We start from the raw sequence: 23,207 nt of genomic DNA on the forward strand, positions 1-23,207 counted from the left end.
CAGTCCGGGGACCAGCAGCATCTGTGCCACCTGGGAGCTGCTTAGAAATGCAGGGTCTTGGGCCCCGCCCCAGACCCACTGAGCCAGAACCTGCATTTTATCAAGACCCCATGTGGTTCACATGCACATTAATATTTAAGAAGTCCAAATGGGGAGTTAGACTGTGGCTCAGCAGTAACGAATCCGACCAGTATCCATGAGGATGTGGGTTTGACCCCTGACCTCACTCAGTGGGTTGAGGGATCCAGTGTTGCCATGGGCTGTGATGTAAGTTGCAGACATGGCTCGGATCCGATGTTGCTATGGCTGTGGCTGTGGCTGGCTGCTACAGCTCTGATTTGACCCCTAACCTTGGAACTTCCGTATGCCACAGATACAGCCCTGAAAAGACAAAAAAAAAAAAAAAAAAAAAAAAGAAAAGAAAAAAAAGAAGAAGAAGTACAAATGCAGAACATTGGTTCTCAAACTTGGCATATAGGAACCCCTGAGAACTTTTAAAAATGTTATTTCCTGGATTTTCTCCCAGATACTGATTTTACTATAGGGAGTAGCCCCGGAAACTCTTAAAATCCCCCTGGTATTTTTAACAGGCAGTAAAATTTAAAAATCATGACTATATTAGCATGACCCCAGACCAACATAAGCTCAAACTGGGTGGGTCCACTTACATATGACTTTTCTGAATAAATATATATACGTACTATAAACGCATTTCCTCTTTTTTCTAATTTTCACCTTCATTTTTAAAGTGTAGTTGATTTACAGTGTTGTGCCAATTTCTCTGTACAGCAAAGTGACCCAGCCAAACACACACGCGCACACACACACACACACACACACACACACACACATTCTATTTCTTATATTATCTTCATCATGGTCTATCCCAAGAGATTGGATATAGTTCCTCGTGCTATACAGTAGGAAGACTTCATTGCTTTTCCTTTCTAGTCTCTCTCTCTTTTTTTTTTTTTTTTTTCTCATTTTCAGGCCGCATCTGTGGCATGGGGAAGTTCCTAGGCTAGGGGTCAAATCAGAGCTGCAGCTGCTGGCCTATGCCCCGGTCACAGCAACGGGCTCCGAGCCACAACTGCAACCTGCACCACAGCTTGTGGCAATGCCAGATCCTCAACCCACTGAGCAAGGCCAAAGATCAAACCCGCATCTTCATGGATATGAGTCAGGTTCGTTAGCACTGAGCCACAGCGGGAACTCCCATTCTAATCTTTTTAATGAATTTCTTAACATTTTCTTTTTTCTAGCTTACATTACTGTGAGAGCAGTGGATGTGATCCATGCAAAATACATGTTAGTCAATGGTTTATGTTACCAGTAAGGCTTCTGATCAATACTCAGCTATTAGCAGTTAAGTTCTGGGAGAGTCAAATACTATATATGTATTTTTGACTATGGGGGCTTGGCACCCCTCACCCCTGTGTTGTTCGAGGGTCAACTGTTGAGCAAGTGATCATCCATTGGCCAATTACACTAAATTTGCCCTCTAGTCTTTTATTATACAGAAATACTTGCATAATTTTACAAAGACATTGGGAAAGTATTGCCCATCACAGCCCCGTTCATAGCAACAGGAGATGAGAAACAACTAAACCTCCCTCGATGGTTAAACACCGCATGGAGCCTTCCCCCCAGCAAAGGTTCCAGCCGCCCCCACGACATGCGCGGGGTTGTCGTTCCTATAAGTTCCTCTTTGTTGCCCAGTGATAGGAGCTGTCAACCTTCCCACTCTGGGGCCAATGCCCATCTCTCTGCCCCTCTAGGAACATGCTGGACCCTAATTTGGGACATTTACAGAGAAGCAGAATGTCCCAGAACCTTCAGTACCTGCTCCCCCTCCCACAAAGGTGCTGGCTTCATGGCAGGGTTGGCTGTGACCTGCACACCCTGGAGGGACAGGACAGTGACGGGGAGGTGCTGGGGTGCCAGCTGAGGGAGCTAGAAGCTAGGCATTGAGGAAGCTGGGGTCCTGGCATGGGGCTGGGCCAGGTACAGACCTGCAAGGGACCCTCCCCCCATCCCTGAGGGCAGGAGCAGGAAGTGCTGGCCTGCTGTGTGAGCTGCCAGGGACCAGAGCCCATGGCTGGCAGGGTCACAGGTGTGGGACTACATCACAAAGAGTGACCTCCTGCAGGAGGGAGACAGACCAAGGCCCAGGAGCAAGGAGTCTGCAGACCAGGGTGTGGATGCAGCTAGAAGTGAAGGTTGGAAAGAGAACCCTGGACTGGAGCAGAATCCGTGCCTGGCAGGAAGGGGCTGGAAAGAGTTCAGGGCAGCCCCACCCTTGGCAGCCACACCTCCTTGAGACAGAGCAACAGGAGTGGGTATTTTGTGCACAGGAAGGCATGGGCCTGCCAGGGCCCGGGGCTGTGGGGGGATCTCTACTGGCTTCTCATGGGCACCACATCTCAGGTGACAAGGCAGCTGCATAAGGTGGCCCTGAGGTTGGATCTTGAGCCATCTGGGTTGAAGCTCCCGGGGTAAGACCTCGGAACCTGTAGCATCAGCCAGGGCCACACATCCCACCCACAGCTCCAGCCCTGGGAGGATGAGGATGTCACCTGTGCCCTTGGATGGAGGGACCATGAGGAGGACCTGGGGGTCCTGCCTGCTGCTGCTCGCCATTCTGGTGGCCCTGGTGGATAGTACACCCCCAGACCAGAATACGGTCAAGGTGTTGAAGGAATTAAAGAACATCAGCGCCTCAGATGGCAACGTGAAGCAGTGCCTGTGGTTTGCCATGCGAGAGTACAACAAAGAGAGCGAGGACAAGTACATCTTCCGGGTGGTCAAGGTGGTGCGGGTGCAGCTGCAGGTAAAGGCGCTTTCTCCCACTTTGCGTATTTGCACCTGGTGGTAGAGAGGCCAGCCAGGCTGGGCAGGGGGGCGTGGGAGGACCCCCAGTGCCCATCGATCCGAAACAGGCAAGCGCTGGACCCCAGCATAATTCTCTTCACCCCCAAACAGCAAACCACCCATTCATGATTCACGGTTGCGGAGGGTGGGTGACAATTGGAATGCCGTGAATACTTTGCAATAACGTGGCCCCGAGCGACATGCAATCTAGCCCCGTCCCGCGTATGTGGGGTTGCTATTGAACATGCAGGCTCATCAACATGCCTTCATTCTTTTAGTGAGGGGGTGTGTGGGAAGGGAGGCAGGGAGGGGGCTGATGTGGCCAAGGAGCCTGTTTCCATCTGGCTCAGTGACATTCATCTGGGTCCAGGAGAGCCGAGTGCTCTGGAAGTACAAGGTCATGGTTTCAAGGAAGCTGCACGCCGGATGGAGCCTCCCCAGGGCAGCTCCAGGTGTGGGACAGCATGCGGGGGGCCTCACAGCCCAGCCCTAAAGATATGTCCGGATGGGAGGGGGTGGGGAAGGGACAGGAGCGAGGTGGGAGAGGACAGGAAGAGAGAATGAGGGTGAGAACCATTTTTTGAGGGTTTGCTCAAACTTTTAAAAAAGTCAAAGAAAGTTCTTTTTGAACAAAACTGCCCACTGCTACTCGGCAGGTGACGGATCTTCTGGAATACTTTATTGATGCTGAAATTGCCCGCACCAATTGCAGAAAGCTTCCCAACAGTGATGAAAACTGCGTCGTTAAGGAAACCTCCAAACTGGAAAAGGTCGGTGACAAACCAACTGTCTGTGACAGTCTTGGCTGCTCTGAGCCCCTGGCAGAACCTGGGGTACCCAGGCCCTCTCCCCGTGTTTAGCCACAGAGGGGGTCAGACCTGTGCCCTTCAGAACAGAGGGTGCAGGGCAGCCGTGGCCCAGGGACAGGATTCTTCAAGGTCACCTTTGCTGCAAAAGTGCCATGCCTCTGGGCTGCTGGTGCAGAAAACCAGCTGACATGAATCCAGGTGAATGAGGAGCTGTGGCCGGCCTTCCACGTGAAGGCACAGAAGGCAGAGTCCATCTGTTCCCGCAGTGGCTCGTCAGAACTGACTTGGCCCCTGGTGCCCCGGGTGCTGGAGAAAAAGCAGTGACCTGGCCTGGCAAGTGTCCCCACTCTCCCAGGCTCCGCCTGGGTTTCCAGGAAGGTCAGGGAACAGCCCCAAGGCTCCCTGTGAGGACTGGCCTGGCCCAGGGGCTTTTGGCCTCAAGCCTTTATCTCTGACTTGGGGTGTTGGTGCCCTGTGCTTATGCAAGGGCTTCCTGCAAAGCTGGGGAAGGGGTGGAGGCCCTGGTTCCTGCAGGTGGGCCCCTTCCTTCATGCCCGCAGCCTCCATGGGCACCACAGGGAATCACCTGGCGGCCTCCTTCCCCCCGGGTGGCGAGGTAGCACCTGCAGAGCCAGACCTGGTGGGTCTGGAGAGGGGACCAAGGACTGGCCTTCCGGAGTTCCCATCGTGGCTCAGTGGTTAATGAATCCGACTAGGAACTATGGGGTTTCGGGTTCGATCCCTGGCCTTGCTCAGGGGGTTAGGGATCTGGCATTGCCGTGAGCTGTGGTGTATGTCACAGACGTGGCTCGGATCCCTCGTTGCTGTGGCTGTGGCGTAGGCTGGCAGCTACAGCTCCAATTGGACCCCTAGCCCGGAAACCTCCATATGCTGTGGGTGCGGCCCTAGAAAAGGCAGAAAGACAAAAAACAAATAAATAAATAAATAAACAAATAAAAGAATTGGCCTTCCCAGCGAGCTCCCAGGGGCCAGGGCAGGGGTCCCATTCAGAATGAGAAACATGAGGGCCCACTAACAGGTGCCTGAAACAGCCTCTTTGAGCTCATGGCAAACACAGCCAAGCATTTCTAGTGGAGCCCATGCCGGTCACACCAAACCCTGAAGCAGTGAGCACATCTGATGCCACTGAGCCTTCGCACGGATTTTGTTTACCTTTCCCTGGTAGCTAGAAGCCTGGTTGGCTTCAATGGATATTTTCTTCCGGGCTCATTGTGGTTACAGGAAAATTTTTGCTTCCCACCTGTCTATAGAAAATATTAAAGAGAAGTAGGGAAACTTGTCTTCAAGGAGCTCATCCATTCTGTCTAACGTTTTCCATGGTCCATCTCGGTTTTAAGCACACATCCATCAATAATGAAAACTTTCTGCTGAAGAGGGGGTGCACTGGGCAGCCTGTCTTATTCCTGGTTTTAATGGGCTTGTTTTCCATATTTATACTTTATTACTAAGTATCGCTTAAGGGTGGACTTCTGAGATTCCTTCAACTCCCTCTGTACCAAGAGTTATTTTAAAAATTAAGAATGTTTTCTTCCATTAATTATTCTTTCAGCACCTCCCACGTGTGTGGAATAACCTTTCTCTTTGATGCATTTGTACAAAAAATTAAGACCACAGATTTGCTAATGTGGAGTCCTTCTCACGTGCCTGGAACATGGAGAGCGTGTCTTTTGATGGTTGTTCTATAACTTTATTTAAACCCTGAGAGTAGTTCTCATCTCACTGCCTAAAAGTGGTGACAGGGACATGGCGGCCAGCATGCAAGCTCATTGGAGGAATCTGCATCCTCAGCAAGGTTTCTAAACAGCTGCACACGGACCTGGCTCCTCTGAGCCCATCGGCATGGTTGAACCTGCTGTCACCACGCATTCCTGTCTCTTTTATGGCAAATTTCCGAGTCTCTTTGGGTGCCACTCTGTGGGCGCGCTTGTGCACGTTGATGGGTACTCTGCAGTCACTCTTATGATAAGACTTTCTTCTTATCATCTCTCTTTGCCAGAGCCATTGTGTGGGGCCCAAGCTGGATGGCAGGAGTGGCAGGTGGTGTCTGCACTTGTCTCAGAGTATAGAGGGGCGAAGGTGCCGCTTTTCACTTAGGAATTTTGCTCTTATGTATATTAAATATCCCCAACCTCCCCGGGTGTCAAGATTGACACGGAGCACTTGGTACACACACGAACACACACAAGCTCCCTGGCCTCATCCTAAACCCGCACAATGTCCAATACAGACACCTGAGACCCTTTGTGTCACTGGAACGTTTCAGATGCATGGCATTAGGGACAGCCATTGCTTAACACACACTTGCCTTTAATTTGCTTTTTTTTTTTTTTTTTTTTTTTAGGATATTCTATTTAGTAGGTAAGTTTGGGTTATAATTTATTTCTCAGTTATATTTTGGTTTCAGGATTTCTCTGGTCTGGTTTAATGAGAATGGGGCTTTCCATCTTTTTCTGTGATTGGATCAGTTCAAAGACCAAAGGAGCTTTGGGTTCCCAAGGTTTGATGTAATTCGCCCATAAAAAACCTCGACTTTGTATTTTTGTGGGTTTGTGGGGGAAGGAAGCATCCACAACCTTCCCTTCCCTGTGTCTAGGACTCCACAGAGACCCAACTCCCTTCTCTCTGACACCATTTGTCTCTCAGATCCTGCCCAGTATCTCCAGTCAATTGTTTAAGATGCTCTTTGCTATTTTTCCAGGATGACCCCTGTCTTCCCTCTGGCTCTCCTTCTCTCTACCCATTCGGTCTACCTACCATCTGCACATGGAATATTTTATTGTCAACTCAAGGGCATTTTGAAAAGGAGCAAGGGGTCTTTAGAATAAAAGCTATGTGAGGCCCTAGAAGGCTCTAAATTGCTCTTCTCCTGACATATTCATTATTAGAACAAAGGGCATCTTTGTTTGTTCAGATGACATACACTTGTTTATACCTGGCATAGAATTGCTGTGTTTACATTGAAGAAAACAGCAAAGGGAATTAAAAACAAAATCAAGTTTATATCTGTCCTCCCACCAAAATACAACTATTTGTATGATTGTCTATCCTTGGGTGGTACAGGGACAGAGACCCCTCCAGGTAACTGCTGGTGGCCATAAGGGTCTGCAGCCTCCAGCCAGCAGGCTCCTGGGGACATTCCTTGACAGGTGATGACAGATTTTCCAGCATATTCCTAAGCTGACACCTAGCACCAGAGCCATTTTTTCCCCTCTTCTTTGGGTGCACTGCTGACTTTGACTGTTGTGGTGGTCTTTTTCAGAGGCAAATGTGCAACTTTTTGGTGGGCACGCTCCCCTGGAAGGGCAAGTTCATCATGATGAAGCAGCGGTGTGTGGAGGCCTAGGGGCTCTGGAGCCCCTGCCACGGTCCCCTCCTCTGTGAAAAGAGCAGCAGCTGTGACCTGTTACCAACACGCTTTCCTCCCGTGAGCCTCTCTGCCTGCTGCTTTGATTTCTAGTCTCCTGTTAGGTGGTAACGGAAGATGGGCACGTCCTAGTCCTCCTTCCTGGCCTCGAGGGAGGCTGCTTGCCTTTGGCCAGAACGATGGCCCAGATGGACCTTCAGACTCCACTCTGTCCTGCTGAAGCCCCCCATGGGCCCTGGACCCAAGCCCCATCTGCCTCGGTCCAGGACACAGGAGCACCGGGGCCTGGGAGGCCAGGACCAGACAAGCTGTGTAGCCTCCGAGGCTGCCCAGGCTCAGCACTGAGTTGATCATCTGCAGAACACACAAAAGGCAGAACATTCCATATCATTTTTTTTTTTTTTTTGTCTTTTTGCCATTTCTAGGGCCGCTCCAGCGGCATATGGAGGTTCCCAGGCCAGGGGTCTAATCGGAGCTGCAGCCACCGGCCTATGCCAGAGCCACAGCAACACAGGATCCAAGCTGCGTCTGCGACCTACACCACAGTTCATGGCAACGCCAGATCCTTAACCCACTGAGCAATGCCAGGGATCGAACCCTCAACCTCATGGTTCCTAGTCAGATTCGTTAACTACTGCACCATGACGGGAACTCCCAGGCAAGAATGTATTTGAGCACAAGGAAATAGGTCACCAAGCCCGGGGTCAGGGGAGTGAGGGCAGGAGTGGGGTAGGCTTGGCACCACTCCCAGATGCCAGCATGTCTGAGCCCAGGCCACAGCCACCTTCCTCTTTAAAGGCCTCACTGTGTGATTCAGCCCTGTCGTCTCACTGTCACCTGGAGGCTGGAAAGCCTGCCTCTCTGAGCCAGGACATGGGAGGGGATGTTCTACAGGGAAGGGTGACATTCCAGCTCAGCTCTCAATGTTTGGACACTTAGGTCTGTGGGTCTCTGCTAGGGTAAGGCTGAGCAGCGGCCTTGGGGACAGTTGGGAGCACAGAACTGAGCCTTCGCCTCCCACGTCCCTGTGTGGACTTCGTCCCAGCAAAGACTTGAACAATGTTAGTTTCAAGGTAGCTTTTGTTCTTGAGCAGACACAATGTGTGGTTGTTGCAACTTTGATCAAAGTAGGTCAGGGTCAGAACAGCCGACAAGGCTCTTGCCCAGAGAACAGAGGGTCCTTGGACGGGAAGCTAGGAAGGCCTGGGGTCTGGGTCTCCCACTCTCACCCGGACCCCTGGTGTGCCTGCCGCTTGTGCCTTTCCACCCCTGAGGACAGAAACGTGAGTCTCTAGGCCACTCCTGGGAAATGCACAGCCCAGGCAATGACCTCGTCCCCTGCCCCACGTGCCCACTGCCCCCACGGACACTGCAGCAACAGGCCACCCCCAATCTTTCCCACACAGTGGGCTCAGCCAGAGGTGGGCGCATGTGCAGTGTCCAACTGGCTGTGCTTCCAGAACCCTGCCTGCCCCTCCCTGCCGGGAACCCCGGGGCCCAAACCCTGGCCCCCGAATGCACACCTTCTCCAAGCACACACCCACCCTCACCTTGCAAAAGACAAAACATGAGTTTGGGACTATGCCTGCTGCCAGGATGGGCAGTAGAATTAGCTCCAACTCGCTCAGTGTTGCAACAACTTTAGCTACAAGAGAAGCCCAGAGCCAGGCTGCTGATAGAGAAAAGCCCCAAAGGGATAGGGGCTGGAGCTTTGAGATGAAAGTGGGTGATTTCTGCAGGACTTTTCCCAATTCAACAGCCCCTGGAGCAAGACTTAGGGCATTGCTGTAAGAAGAACCACACAATCAGAGTAACCCAGCTGGAATTCCCAGCACAAGGCCTAGCTCGGCACTTCCCCAAACTAGACCTGAGCCAGGAATCTGGTCCCAGGCGGTGCCCCTGCCCCCAGGAGTCCAGCTGGGCTGGGCACAGTCTTAGCTTCTGCTGCCCTTGCTCAGTGCTGGCCTTGGCAAGCAGCCAACCAACATGGACACAGGGGAGGTAACGGGGCCATTTCCCTTCCAGGCCCTTTGCTCTCAAGGGTGTTGGCTCTGTAACAGGCTCCCTGGGGTGGAGTTAGGGCCTCAACAATGCATCCTTTTGTGGGGCCTCTTTCTTGGAGAGCGCTTGGCCTCTCGGCCTCCAGGCAGACCCTCACTCCTGCAGGCGGGCTCAGCTCTAGGTGCACGGTGGAAAGCTTTGAGGGCTCAGAGTGGAGAGGCAGGAGCCTGGAGAGAAGGAGAAACAGATCGCTGAACAATTATTGCAGTAACGCTATCTGGCCCTGCAGCCTGACCAGCTCCAGAATTTCTGCTGAGGAGGCTTCAGCTATAGCAATCTAGGTGGAAGAGGAGTGGAGGGCTTGTCTGGACCTGCTTCCAAGAATGAGAAAGACCCAATTGTCCATATGAAGAAGTGGAGAAGGGAGTTCTTTTGGGGTGCAGCGGGTTAAGGACCCAGGGTTGTCACTGCAGTGGCTCAGGTCGCTGCTATGGCACAGGTTCAAATCCTGGCCCAGGGATCTTCCACGTGCCGCAGGTGAGGCTAAAAAAAAAAAAAAAAAAAAAAAAGTGGGTCAGGTGCTGCTGACTGTGGATCGAGAGGGGGGCCCAGGCCCTCAGCTCACTCCCAGGCCCACCCAGCTTCTGACCTTGCCCAGTATCAGTGTGAGCCCCTTCCCCAAGGACAGCTTCAGGTGCAGGGGTGAGGCCCCCTCCACACCATGAACCCCCTGGGCACCCTGGCCTCCACGTCAACCCTGCCAAGGATGTTGGAACTGATCTGTGAGGACAAAGCTGGTGAAGACACCGTTGTGTTTGTTCCTCCTCGTTCCAGCAAAAGCCTGCTCCCTGCAGGATACAGTCTACCAAGGGAGTCACCTCAGACACCTCTGACCCAGCCAGGAAAAACCCCGTCCCCATCCGCTTTTGTGCTCCTAGGCACCCATATCGGTGGGATAAGAGCCTAGAGGCGGGATGTTGTGTTGAAGATGTTGCAACTTTTAAGTGTTTCACAGAGACCATTAAACCGCCCTGAACCAGAGGCTGGATTCCCACCACCCGTGCTGACCAAGGCGCCTTAAGCCCCATCATTGTATTTAACTGTGAGACACAGCGACACCTCACTTTTGGGTTAACGTGAATGTCTAGTGTTGAGGAGATTAAGCGTATTTTTCACCTAAGTGTTAGAGATATTTATATTTCTTTTTCTGTGATTTTTGTGTTGAAGACTTTTCTCCACGTTTCCTATTGGATGTCTGTCTTTTATTCTTTTATTCTTTTTTTTTTTTAAGGGCTGCACCCACAGCATATGGGGGTTTCCAGGCTAGGGGTGGCATCGGAGCTGTAGCCACAGCAACGCCAGAGCCAAGCCGCGTCTCTGAGCTCCGTCTACGGTGAGGCAGAATGATATAATTCGGTAGTTTAATGTAGGAACATGCACTACGACACATTCCTTGATTAACGTCCATGGTTTCAGATTTGTAAAAACTAATCAAGACAAACAGACCTTGCTTGTTGGAAGATTAACTATTGAAAGTACATTTGTTTTATGTCAAAGTGGGAATTAACCCCTGACCTATGCATTTGACTGTTAGCAAAAGGATGTAGAGTGGCGACTCTCTGTCTAGGGGAAAGAAGACTGAAAGGACTATAAAACTTATGAAGGAATTCCTGTTGTGGCGCAGTGGTTAAAGAATCCCACTAGGAACCATGATGTTGTGGGTTCGATCCCTGGCCTCGATCAGTGGGTTAAGGATCTGGTGTTGCTGTGAGCTGTTGTGTAGGTCGCAGATGCGGCTGGATCTCGCGTTGCTGTGGCTGTGGTGTAGGCTGGCAGCTACAGCTCTGATTAGACCCCTAGCCTGGGAACCTCCATATGCCATGGGAGTGGCTCAAGAAAAGGCAAAAAGACAAAAAAAAAAAAAAAAAAAAAAAAAAAAACCACTTATGGAGCATACCCTAACTCTAAAGTCTCTATTGGACAAGGCCAGATATAGGTAAACTCGGCAAGGCCAATGGAAAAAGAACTGATATCTGGACCCCATGTGAGTACCCCTGACTTTAAGAGATTAAAAACCTCCATAGAACAATAGAAAGGGGGACTCTTCCTCCACCTCCCCGTGTCTGTGTTGGGAGCTATTTGCTGTCCCGTAATAAAGACTTTTGCTTGCTTGCTGCCTGTGCGTTTGCAAAGTTCATTCTTTGGCTCCAAGAACACGAACGTGGATTCCGGTAACAAGGGCGATGCTGGATCCTTAACCTACTGAGCAAGGCCAGGAACCACACCCGCTTCTTCATGGATGCTAGTCGGGTTCTTACCCCACTGAGCCACAACAGGACCTCTAGATTTCTGTTTTTGAAAAATTTGCTGGTAAGAGCTCTTTGATATTATGGAAATGAAAAGGTTCTGTGTCACGTTTGCCAAATACTTCCCTCTGTCTTACTTCATATCCACTAGGATGGCAGATGGCTATCACCCACGAGAGATAACAACCAGTCTGACAAGGACTCAGAGAAACTGGAACCAAAACCCTCCTAACAAGCAGTGCTGGCAAGGATGCAGAGAAACCAGAACGCTTGTATACTGTTGATGGGAACGTAAAATGGTCCCGCCACTTTGGAAAACCATCCTCAAAAGTTAAAGGTGGATTTAAGGTTACTCAGTAATTCTGTTCTTATGTGTGTCAACACAAAAGCCTGAATATGAATCTTCACAGCCCTATTAGTTTTAATAACTCCAAAGTAGACACAACCCACAAATTCTCTCACTGGTGAAAGGGTAAATGAAGCACGGAACACACAGACGATGGAAGGTTATTTGGCAAGTCACAGAAACGTAGTGGCAGTTCAGGTTATAATGCAGATAAACATTGAAAACACCCTAAATAAAAGAAGCCCGAAGACGGTACATAGTATGATTTCATGTCTAGGCGAGGTCCAGAAGAGCTAAGTCTACAGAGAAAGTAGGATGGTGGTTGCCTGGAGTTGGGAGGCAGGAGCTTGGGGGTAGTGGTTTCAGGGGCGCTGGGAAAGCTGATTGTGGTTTTGGACGTAAAACTCTGGGAAGAGACTAAAAGCCATTGACTCATGCACTTAACTGGTTGAATTGTATGCTAGGAGAATTATGGTTCAGTAAAGTTTACAAAATCACCCCACCCCTGAGCAGGGAGCCCCTCCCAACTGCCCTGGGGCCACACCCGAGGTGCCCAGGGTGAGAAGCATCAGTGGGCTGGGGCCCATCCTGGGTCCTAGTTCCCACACTCAGGAGCAGAACTAAGATGCCTACTAGGCAGCAGGAGCTTCTGGAGCAATCGGTGTCTGCCATGACCCCAACAGACCAGTGAGCCTGGGGCCAGGAGGAAAGGGGACCCTGCCCGGAGGACACAGGTCTGTCTCCCCTCTGCATGCCCTCGGCAGAGGATGCGGGACCAGCCCAGCACTCAGGAGGTGGGGTCCCTCTGCTCTGCGTTGAGAAACCTCCCCAACTCAAGGCCGGGGGTGGGGTGGGAGGGGTCAACCAGGCCACAGCACAGGCCACTGTTTTCAAACAATCCCCGTGGCCAAGAGGAGAAACATCATCTGTTCAAATCCTGGCTCACTTGGATTCCAGACAATTGAGAGGTTGTCTTTTTTTTTTTGGTATTTTTAAAGAGCTTTATCCATAAAAGGGAATTTAGCCCTCTGTCAAATACCTTGCAAATAACGTACAGTGTTTCTGTTTATCCATTGACTGGGAGGTGTGAGCATATGAGCAAGTGTGTGTGAGCATGCATGTGCTGTACAAAACATGTGGCAAAGCTTCTCACTCTTCTCAGTCTGGCGTCTGCATTTTCTACAAGCTTAGAAAGGCCCCTCCATTTGAGCAGAGGACTCTGTCTCAGATGTTTGACCCTTAGCAGGTGGCCCCTGGGGTCTCAGACACTCAGAGGACTTTATCGTACGGGTCTCAGGCCGCACCTTCCTGTGCTGATCTGTGAACAGAGAAGGAGTGATTTCCCAGCTGTTTGAGTTTGACCTTCTGGGAGTTTGACCTTCACTTCCACCTGTTCATCCAAAGCACAGAATCTAGAACGTCAGGATGCAGGGACAGGAGGGGAGCCTGGGCTGGGGCAGGTGCTGGGGGCTCTCAGCTGCAGGTTTCTGAGGGCAGAGGGTCCACTGCCAGAGGGTCCAGTCACTGGGGCAGCATCAGAGAGGCAGGGCTTATGTCATAAAGGGGCCACAAGGTGACCACCTGCCGAGAGGGCAGCGCAGGCAGACGCACCCTGACCCAGGCTGACAGACACCTTGAGCAGGCACATGAACTGAATGTGCTGGATGCAGTGTGGCCCAGGTGGGCGCCATCGAGCTCAGGTCCTCGGGAAGGAGAGGGACCACCTGCGGCTAGCGGCCAGCCCAGGGCTCGGGGGGAAGGAGTGCAGAGAGGGGCTCGGTGCTCAGGTGGGTTGGGTGCAGCTGTGTGGGGCAGGAGATGACTGCAGGGGTGGGGTGGGGCCTGCCTGAATGCCCAGGCGACCTTCTCCAGATGCCCAGGATCAGAACTTAGCCACCCAGACCCCACATGTGTCACGTCAATGCTCCCTTCTTGCAGAAGGAAGGGCAGAGGGGACCCAGGCTTGGTGTTCCTATGGCTCCTGACCCTGGGCAGGCACAGGCTGGTTGGCATTTCCTGGCAGAGGGCACCTGGGCAGCTGAGTTAAGACCCTGAGCGTCAAGTGCTGGTGTCTGTGCATCTAGGCCTCCCAGACACCAGGCATCTCCTGGATTTGCCAGCATGTCCTCCATCGAGGTGGGACACACGGTCCTTACTTCTCTGTGACAAATGCCACACACACCCTGCCTCTAGAGCTGTTTGCCCCTTGTCTGCACATAGCACACTAACCCCGTGCCTCTCAGCCCACAACCTGGAGCTCTCCTGGGGCTGAGGGTCTCTGCAAAAGCAAATGCACCAGACGAGCTGTGACTGCTCATATGTGGGTCACACTAAGTCTGGGCAGCTGGGGCCAAAGCCAACACACAGTCCAGCAGCCGCTTCCTCCTGTGTGAAGGCCTTCACAGCCCCACAGGGGCCTGATGGCAAGACCCACACAGCACATGCCGTGCCTGGCACAGGGGGCCTGGCAAGACCCACCCAGGCTCAATAGGCTCAATTTCAGGTGACGGCTGACCCATGGCCAGGAGGGATAGGCACACAAGTGTGTGTGTGTGTGTGTGTGTGTGTGTACGTGTGCATGTGTGTCTTGCACATGTGAGCATCCAAGAAGCATGCAACCAAGATGGGAAAACAGACTGGACTGGAGCTGCGCATTTCACGGGCAGCTTCTTTTTGAGGAAGGCAATATTAATAGCACTTTTCCCCCTTTTTTCCTGCAGCAAAGCCGGGAGGGGCCGGGTACAGAGGCTGCAGGGCCCATCCAGCCTGGGAAGGACATAGACTTGGCCCGTGCCCCCGTGGTGGTGGTGCCATGGCCAGGCTCTGCCCCGGCCTGCTGCTCCTGGTGGCTGTGGTGGCCCTGACATCCACAGGTGTCCATGCCTGGGGGTCACCCAAGGTGGTGAGGAAATTCCAAGACATCCCAAAATCCTACGTGTACGTGCAGCAGGCCCTGTGGTTCGCCATGAAGGAGTACAACAAGGCCAGCCAAGACCCGTACATCTTCAAGGTCAAGGAGATTCTGAAATCCCAGGAGCAGGTCAGTGGCTCTGGGTCCTCATTCTTTGTCCTCTTTGTCCTCCTGCTGCGGCCAGGCCGTTGTCCATGCGGATCAGCTGAGACCAGGGAGAGCAGCTGAGAGACACCCTGAGCCAGAACATAGGTATTTTAGGGAGGGTTGGAAGGAAACTAAGTTTCCTCCTTTATCGTTCTGGGGTCAAACATAATATATCCATTTAAATCACTTTTTTTTTTTTTTTTTTTGGTCTTTTTAGGGCTGTTCCTAAGGCATATGGAAGTTCCCAGGTTAGGTGTCTAATCGGAGCTGTAGCCACTGACCTATGCCACAGCCACAGCAATGCCAGATCTGAGCCACATCTGTGGCCTACACCACAGCTCATGGCAATGCCAAATCCTTAATCCACTGAGCGAGGCCAGGGATTGAACGTTTGTCCTCATGGAAAATGGTCAGGTTTGTTACCACTGAGCCACCATGGGAACTCCTCCAATAACTTAAAATTGGGCAAAGTCACATCAGAGAGTGCAGGTGAGGGGCCATGTCTGGGGCAGTTTGAGCCCTTCTCATCGGCATGAGCAGTGACAGGGATGGGCTATAACGCAGTGAACAAGCAAAGACACTCCATGTGTATCTCTTACTGAAAAGAGGCACAGGACGGAAGGAAGGCTCTTCTTTTTTCTTTCTTTTTTTTTTTAATATTAGTTTTAAACTTTTACTTCTTTATTTATTTTTTGTCTGTTTGCCATTTCTTGGGCCGCTCCTGCGGCATATGGAGGTTTCCAGGTTAGGGGTCCAATTGGAGCTGTAGCTGCCGGCCTACACCAGAGCCAGAGCAACGCAGGATCCTTAACCCACTGAGCCACATCTGCAACCTGCACCACAGCTCATGGCAACGCCGGATCCTTAACCCACTGAGCAAGGCCAGGGCCCAAACCCGCAACTTCATGGTTCCTAGTGAGATTTGTTAACCACTGCACCATGATGGGAACTCCAGGAAGGCTCTTCTTTACAGAAAAATGCCCACTTAGAGATGCGAAAGATCATGAAACTAGAAAATCATATTTTGCAACCGCCAAGGTAGTAAATTCAGGCAAAGATCAGCCATGAATCCAGCACCCACGGGATGGAGGGGAGGAGAGGGAGGGCGTGGGAGGTGAAATGCTGCCATTAATTAATTACAACCAGGACAGGCGGTAAGTGCCTTGCTCACTAAATACCAACACTGGGACACACCGACACCGCATGCCTCTAGTGTGATATCACTGCAGGGACACGGCTTGACCTGTGGACAGTTTCCTGCCCCAGATGCACAAGGGTTGTCAGGAGGGACAGTTAGCCGCATCCATATTACAAGTTGATGTCCAGGACCACTTAAAAAAATCAGCGTCAGGAAAGACAGGGAGAAGCAGAAAGTAGTTCTCCGTTAAAGGAAACATGATGCTAAATGGAAGGGGTGGTTCTGTATTATCTCTTGGATTTAAAAAAAAAAAATACTGTAAAAGATGTTCTTAGGGTAACTGGGGGCTTTGAACATGAACCATGCCCTGGATGAGTCATAGAGCCAGTGTTGCGTTTCCTGAGAATGAGGGTTGTTTTGGTTTGGGAGGGAGCAGAGAAGGGAGGCAGCAGCATGTAAGAGGGAGCGGGCAGCCAGTCTGCCAGCCTGAGGGAGGAGGCAGAGGCGGGGGGGGGGGGACTGGGCTGGGTCATGGGTGACGCTGGCCTGACCCCCATCTGTCCCCTCCCTCCTCACTCCCCCACCTCCAGCCACCCCAACATGCCCTGTCTCCTGTTTCCTATATGTTCAGAGGGGTCCTTTGGCGTCTGGATTCCTAAGAGGCCAGGATCCCTCTGTAGGCCAGGGCCCGGGTTCGGCTTCTTAGGCAGTGGACACTGGCCCAGGTGTGCACCGCCCATGGATGGACAAAGTAAAACCTCATGGTTATGGGCCACTCCAGGGGTCTCAGATTTAGTACCTGATCTCAGTGCCGTTCCTGTCTTTCCCAGGACTAGTCATTTTCTTAGACTTTTTATCTATGCTGTCCATTTATACCAAGAGAAATAGATGGTTCTGCTTTATAGGCAGGCACATAATAATAAAGTAAAGCAAAGGCCCACATAGCTCAATACTGACCTATCATTTCCTACTGTTTCCTAGTTCTTTTCGTGAGGGTGCATTTTATGTCTCAGTTCAATGTCGGCTCTTGAATGCAGGTAAAGAGCCAAAAGAATCAAGTAGAAACAGGTTCAAAAAGAGGCTAGAACAGAGGTATTTAAAATTCCCTGACACTCCAGCTACATGGGGCTGGAAAACATCCCAAAGAAAGGGGTGAGGGATGGAGTTCCCATTGTGGCCAGCGGAAATGAATCCAACTAGGAACCGTGAGGTTGCAGGTTCGATCCCTGGCCTCGCTCAGTGGGTTAAGGATCTGGTGTTGCCATGAGCTGTGGTGTAGGTCGCAGACTCGGCTCAGACCCAGCATTGCTGTGACTGTGGCGTAGGCTGGCAGCTGTAGCTCCGATTAGACCCCTAGCCTGAGAACCTCCATATGCTTAGGGTGCAGCCCTAAAAACCAAAAAAAAAAAAAAAAAGAAAAAAAAAAGAAAAGGGGTGAGGAAGGATGTACCATCCCTCCAAACAAAATAACCCCAAAGGAAACAGAAAAGTGCTGTCGGGCAATTCAGATTTCACTTAATATCGTGCACACAGGCCCAAGAAAAAGAAAACTGCTCTATTCCATTGGATGCTTTAAGTCAAAAGTGCAAAGCTCTTTATCAGCAGGTGCCTAGTTACAGCCGCAGCCACGTCTCGTCTGCTGTATATTCCATGAGCTAAAAATGGTTATAAGAAACAAAAGAAGGAGACTATTTTGTGACATATGAAAATGACATCACACTGAAACTTCGTATCCTTAAAGACAATGCCCAGGTGACTTTTCCAGAAGTTCCAAAACATCTACTATATTTTCTGAATTATCTCTTATTCTTCGACAAAGAACCTAGTTCTTCTCATTAGCACAATCTCTCCCATACATCGTACGGACCTGTGTTTTCCTGTTCATTCCTCAGTAGTGAGAGTGGAGTTTGCCGTTGCCCATCTGCATTTCCCCGCAAGATGTAGAGGGTCTGCCCGTGGGCTCTGCACAGGTGGAGAAGATGCCAGAAAGTCAGGATTTGGGAGGGTGTTCCCGTGGCATGAGGTGTGGATGCTTAAAACTGCCAAAGATTTACAGGGAAGCGATACACTCTATGTGGAGTTCGATGAAAATGTGAAAACCTCTGCTGTTGTCTGCTGGTTTCTCAAGCTTAATGAGCCGATCATTAGTTTTCCCAGGAAAATGGTCTTTAGGGATCCTTTTCTTGCTTCATCTTGGTGGTCAAACTTTAACATTAAATACCATAAGGAGAGAGACTGAGAAACGGGGCCAGGGTAAGACTCTGGCAGAAAAAACTATAGGACGGAGGGAGGTGGGGAGATAGGCTTTGCCCTAAGCAGGCAGTGACATGTTTTCTTACCAAAGATGACAGTTGAAGCCACGACTTCTTTCATGTATCTAACTTTCAATGACTCACACACAGGTCACAGAGAGTTTGGATTACCTTCTTGAAGTCAAAATTGCCCGGACAATGTGCAAGAAAATCTCAGGGGAAAATGATAACTGCTTAGTACAACAGGATCCCAAAATGCAGAAGGTACGTGCTGAGTCACGTTCGACAGATACAGAGTCCACAGGGTGCAACTGGCTCAGACAGCCTTTCAAATCCCGGCTCCCGGAAATAGGAACTTCAGGGGTTTTGACTTTTGCTTTTTTCATTTTTCTCTCTTACGAGCTTTTTGTCACTTTTAGATGTTTTATTGCACCTTTATCGTTGCCTCCAAACCCTGGAAATTTGAACTCAATATGCTGAAGAAAGAATGCCAGCCTGTCTAATGGTCTTCGAGCACATTCTGCTGCTCTCATGCGCATTTGAAGAAGCAGCCAAGACACTCACAAAACAGTTAAATAACACATCTGACCTACTGACTTCATTTCTGTAGCATTTGCTCCTTTGTGCATTTTCCAGGCGTGGAGGCTGGGGGGCTGGGGGGGCGGCGCCTCTATGTGGGTGTTGGGCTGCCTCTTCCACTTCATCAGTTCATCCACGAGCAGGGACAACCTGCTTCCCATGAATGGAAGAGAACAGGAGCCTGTCTCCTTATTCCACCACATTCTGAGCCCAGATCATTCTTGCTGACAGCTTCTTCATGTGAAACCAACAAGAAGACCCACCCCTCAGTGGCTTCAGGCTGGAGGCTTCAGGCTGGAGGGTGGGCTCTGAGGATGAGGCCACCTTGAGAATGTCCATCCACAGATCTCCACTGGAGTCCCCTGCCCAGGGCTCCGAAGGACATGGCCTAATGGCTTTAGAAATAGTTGTGGGGCAGTCCCATTGTGGTGCAGGGGAAACGAATCCAACCAGTATTCATGAGGATGTGGGTTTGATCCCTGGCCTGCCTCAGTGGGTCAGGGATCCGGCGTTGCTGTGAGCTGTGGTGTAGGTCACAGATGAGGTTAGGATCCGGCGTTGGGGTGGCTGTGGTATAGGCCAGCAGCTGTAGCTCTGATTCAACCCCTAGCCTGGGAACCTCCATGTGTCTTGAGTGTGACCTTAAAAAGCAAAAAAAAAAAAAAAAAAAAAAGAAGAAGAAGAAGAAAAGAAATTGTTGTGTAGCCTGAGTCCAACCTGGGGTAGTTGGCTCCTTTGGAGATTTGTGTTGCACTTGGGTTTTGAAGAGGAAGAAACATGCAAGAGTGATGGGGAGTAGGCTGTGTGGGAGTGTGTGGGTATGTAAGTGTGCACACATGTGCAAGTGTGTGCGAGCACAGGGTAGGAGGTATAACCTAACACAGCAACTACTCACCCTGCCCCCAGTGCTTGAGCAATTTCTGTGTGTCTCTGTGGCGTCTGTGGGCCAGGGGTCCGGGGGCTTGGCGGGCTTGGCAGTGCCACCTCTCCTGGGGGCCTGCATTGCCCTCACCTGGAGGTGGGTTTGGCCCTGGGGAGCCCCCCCACCCAGGCGCTTGCTCCAATGGCCACCCCCTGGTGCTGGCCCTTGGCTGTGGGGCCTCTCCAGGTGGTGCCATGTGCTGGCTGTGGCAGACAACTTCCTCTGGACAGAGACCCGGGTGGAAGCTGGAAGGCCCTTTGTGGCCCAGCTTCAGATGTCACATGCCATGACTCTCTGTGTTGCTGGTCACCTGGATTAGCTAGGGGTCTGCGGGTGGTTACCGGGGGATGCCGGGAGGTGTGTAGGCCAGAAGATGTGGATCAGCTGGCTCCCGTGTGTGCAAGCATATGCTAGTGTGTGTGTGTGTGTGTGTATGGGTGTGCGCACGTGTGTTCATGTGTGTCAGGCTGAGCTGAGATGATGAAGGGGGTTAACATGACAAGAAAGAAGCACCTCCTAAAACCTAGGGGGTAGGAGCCCATCAGAAACGAATCTGACTAGCATCCATGAGGACGCAGGTTCGATCCCTGGCCTCAATCAGTGGGTTAAGGATCCAGTGTTGCCAGGAGCTATGGTTTAGGTCTCAGACTCGGCTCACATCCCGCATTGCTGTGGCTGTGGCGTGGGTCAGCAGCTACAGCTCTGATTCAACCCCTAGCCTGGGAACCTCCATGTGCCTTGGGAGTGACCCTAAAAATCAATCAATCACTCAATCAATGAAAGGTAGGTGTGGAACCTGCAGCCCGGGTGTGCAGGTCGGGCTGCCAGATAACGTCCACAGCAACACAGGAGCAGCGCCTACTTAGACAAGTGAGCGATGGTGGCGCTCGGTGACCTGGCTGAACAGTCCTGGGAGTCCTCCTCCAGCAGGGCTGTGGGGGCACCTGTGGGGGGCAGCCTGGCCAGTTGGGGCCCAGTATTCCCAGGAGGAGCCCGCAGTCAATCCCGGGACTTGAAGGAGTAATAAAGTATCATTGACCCCTCACTGCTGGAGCCAAGTGCCCAACATAGTGATTCAGTGTTTCTATGTTACAACCATCACCAGGATGGTCTATTCCCATCATCACCCAGCCAAGTTGCTACAATATTACTGACTATATTCTCCTTGCTGTATATTTCACCCCCGTGACTCATAAATGACTAGAAGTTTGTACCTCTTTATCTCCCTCGCCCTTTCCACTTTCCCCCGCAGCCCTCTTCCCTGGTGAAGAATTTGGCAAAAAAAGGAGAAGACACAGATGCATCTTCCAGCAGGGCCCCTTGCATTCCTGGGCTGACCAGAGTGGGAGTCCAGAGCCCCAATCCCACAGCAGTTCTAGAAGCCTGGGTGTCTGGCCACATGGCACTGAGGTGGAGCTAGGGGAGTAGGCTGAGGACCACACGTGGGGCAGGACAGCCACTGTCAAGGTATACCCTGTGCCCATCACCTGATGGCTCCGCCCCTTCCTCTGTCCTCTGGGAGAAGCTGGGTGTCTGCGAAGGCCTCCCAAGGTCGCCACTTGTAGGCTACTGTGTTCAGTCCTTAGGTATCAAGCCCAGGGCTGTGCCTGATTACTGACCCCTGGGAAGGCGGAGGAAAGTGTCTGAATGTCCACTTGGCAGATGGGAAAGTGGCTGCAAAGCAGAGCACAGGGTCTGGGTGCAGCCACTCTCACCCTGCCAAGGCCTGGACACCCTGCAGGCCTCGGTAAGAAGACGGGAGGTCAGCAGCCAGGAGGGCTGAGTCCCCACTGACCCTCGTTTCAGGCCAGGGGACGCCAGACTGAGCTTCCGGCTGGGACTAGGACCCCGCCATCCTGCCTCTGTCCAGGGATGGACAACAGAACCAGACCCACCTCCCTGATTCTTCAACACACAGATTGAAGAAGGTCCCCAGGACCTGCCATCCTTGGTGGAGGTGGGCAGGGCCAGGGCAGAGGCCCCTCCCACCAGGACAGGTCCCTCGGTCCGCACCTGTGCTCAGGGAGGCTGGCACTGCAGGTGTCCTCACCTTCAGGGAGGGAGGGAGGGACAGTGGGGGTGGGACAAATGCATGCTGGCAGCTACCCTCTGGGGGCAGAACAAAGCCCCACGGTGTGGGCCGATGGGCAGGAGCCAGCCTTGATACCCCCTCGGGCCCCTCCCAGAAGGCTCTGAGCTCCCAAGGGCCAGGCAGCTCTCCCACTGGGCTGACCCCACTGGAGACCCCTTCTGAAGGCACCTGGGGGAACAGTGGGGTTGATTCCTTGGAAACATGATGGGGGTCACAGTGGGTAAAGGACCCTCTGAACTTCCTTCTGCTGAAGCAGCCACAAGGCAGGAAAGGCCAGGGAGGGTTGGGGATGGTCTTCAAAAATGACCATCTGGTCCGGGGCCAGGTGGCTGCAGGGACAAGCACAGCTGTGCACACACTGAGTGATGCCTGCCAGCAGCCAGGACACTGCGGCCAGGCTCTCTTAGGCTCTGCCTGAGCTGCGGACCTGGGAAGCCACCTAGGTGTATGTGCAGGACGCGCCCCCAAGTGTCTTCAAACCATGTGGCTAGTCCCAACCCAGGGGACCCTGCTATGTAGGTGGGGGCAGGTGTTGATTGGGGAGGTGATCGCAGACAGCACAGGGGAGCAGAGGCCAGGAAGGGTCCCGGGCAGCCCCCGACTTCTGCTGTGGAACCCACTTCTGAAGGGCCACCCTGGGACTGGCATGCTGGGCCCTCCCATCTCCATTGCCTCCTGTTCCCAGGGATACTGGCTGTCCTCAGACCTCAACTCTGTCCCTGCAGGTGGCCCCTGCCCTGCTGACGGGCCTCCATGGGCACAGGGAGCAGAGCTGAGCTGGACAGAGCTGAGGCACATGGATTCCAGGTGGACCCAGGCCTGCGATGACACGGGGTCCACGGTCCTGGAGGACTGGAGGGCCTAGCCATGGGTGCAAACAAAGTCTGACTTCTCCTGTTTGTGCTATATTGTCCGCGGCACTCTTCAGACACAAGGCCAATTGGGGGGTCGAGAACCGGGCCCCGGGGTCCACTGGGTCAAGTCACAGTCTCCACAGGATGCAGACAAGTCTGCCTGCTCCTACTCTGGGAAATTCGTGGGAATTAGGGAAAATGCTGCCTCCTTGTCTGAAGGTCTAGAGACTCTGGGACTGCATGTTTCTCAGAGGCCCCAGGAGAGGGAGATGCTGCTCTTGGTGGCTGGGTCCATCCTGAGTGCAGGCTGGAGCCCCTCCTATATCCTGACCTCTTCCCCCCTACCCGGGGCCAGGGAGCGAGTGTGAGCCAGCCCCTGGGCCCAGTGCTGAGTGCTCCCAACCAGGCCACACTAAACCCTTAAGGCCTGGAGGCAGAGCTCAGATGTACCTGGGCTGCTTGGCTGTGCACCTGCAGCTGGCTCAGGTGTCCTAGGGGGAGAGGGCCACCCCCCACCCCTTGGCCTAGCCTGCGTTGCTGTGAAGATGCATCCGCTGCCCAGCCCCCACCCTCTGGAACCAGGCTGCACAAAGC

General features: G+C 52.3%; 2 protein-coding genes across 3 annotated transcripts; both read left to right on the top strand.

The window, feature by feature from the left end:
- The first annotated feature begins 2,599 nt into the window (after window positions 1-2,599).
- CST8 (cystatin 8) lies at window positions 2,600-7,129 on the top strand. Its single transcript, NM_001435404.1, has 3 exons — window positions 2,600-2,830; window positions 3,528-3,641; window positions 6,961-7,129. The coding sequence occupies exons 1-3, from the start codon at window positions 2,600-2,602 to the stop codon at window positions 7,042-7,044; spliced, it is 429 nt and encodes a 142-aa protein (NP_001422333.1). The 3' UTR covers window positions 7,045-7,129.
- A 6,164-nt stretch (window positions 7,130-13,293) lies between these two features.
- On the top strand, window positions 13,294-18,767 carry LOC100516119 (cystatin-13-like). 2 transcript variants are annotated; one of them, XM_085004273.1, is made up of 4 exons: window positions 13,294-13,398; window positions 14,439-14,758; window positions 18,317-18,430; window positions 18,586-18,767. In XM_085004273.1, exons 1-4 carry the CDS (start codon window positions 13,374-13,376, stop codon window positions 18,667-18,669), a joined length of 543 nt encoding a protein of 180 aa, XP_084860399.1. In that variant the 5' UTR covers window positions 13,294-13,373; the 3' UTR covers window positions 18,670-18,767. The 2 variants fall into 2 exon arrangements, with proteins under 2 accessions (XP_084860399.1, XP_020933341.1); XM_021077682.2 differs by having other exon boundaries at window positions 13,304-13,505.
- The last annotated feature ends 4,440 nt before the right edge of the window (window positions 18,768-23,207 follow it).

Source organism: Sus scrofa, chromosome 17, assembly GCF_054392235.1.
Source record: "Sus scrofa isolate SSC_HxYL_T2T_F1_AM1 chromosome 17, Sscrofa_HxYL_maternal_Yorkshire_Landrace_v2.0, whole genome shotgun sequence".
NCBI classification, from domain to species: domain Eukaryota; kingdom Metazoa; phylum Chordata; class Mammalia; order Artiodactyla; family Suidae; genus Sus; species Sus scrofa.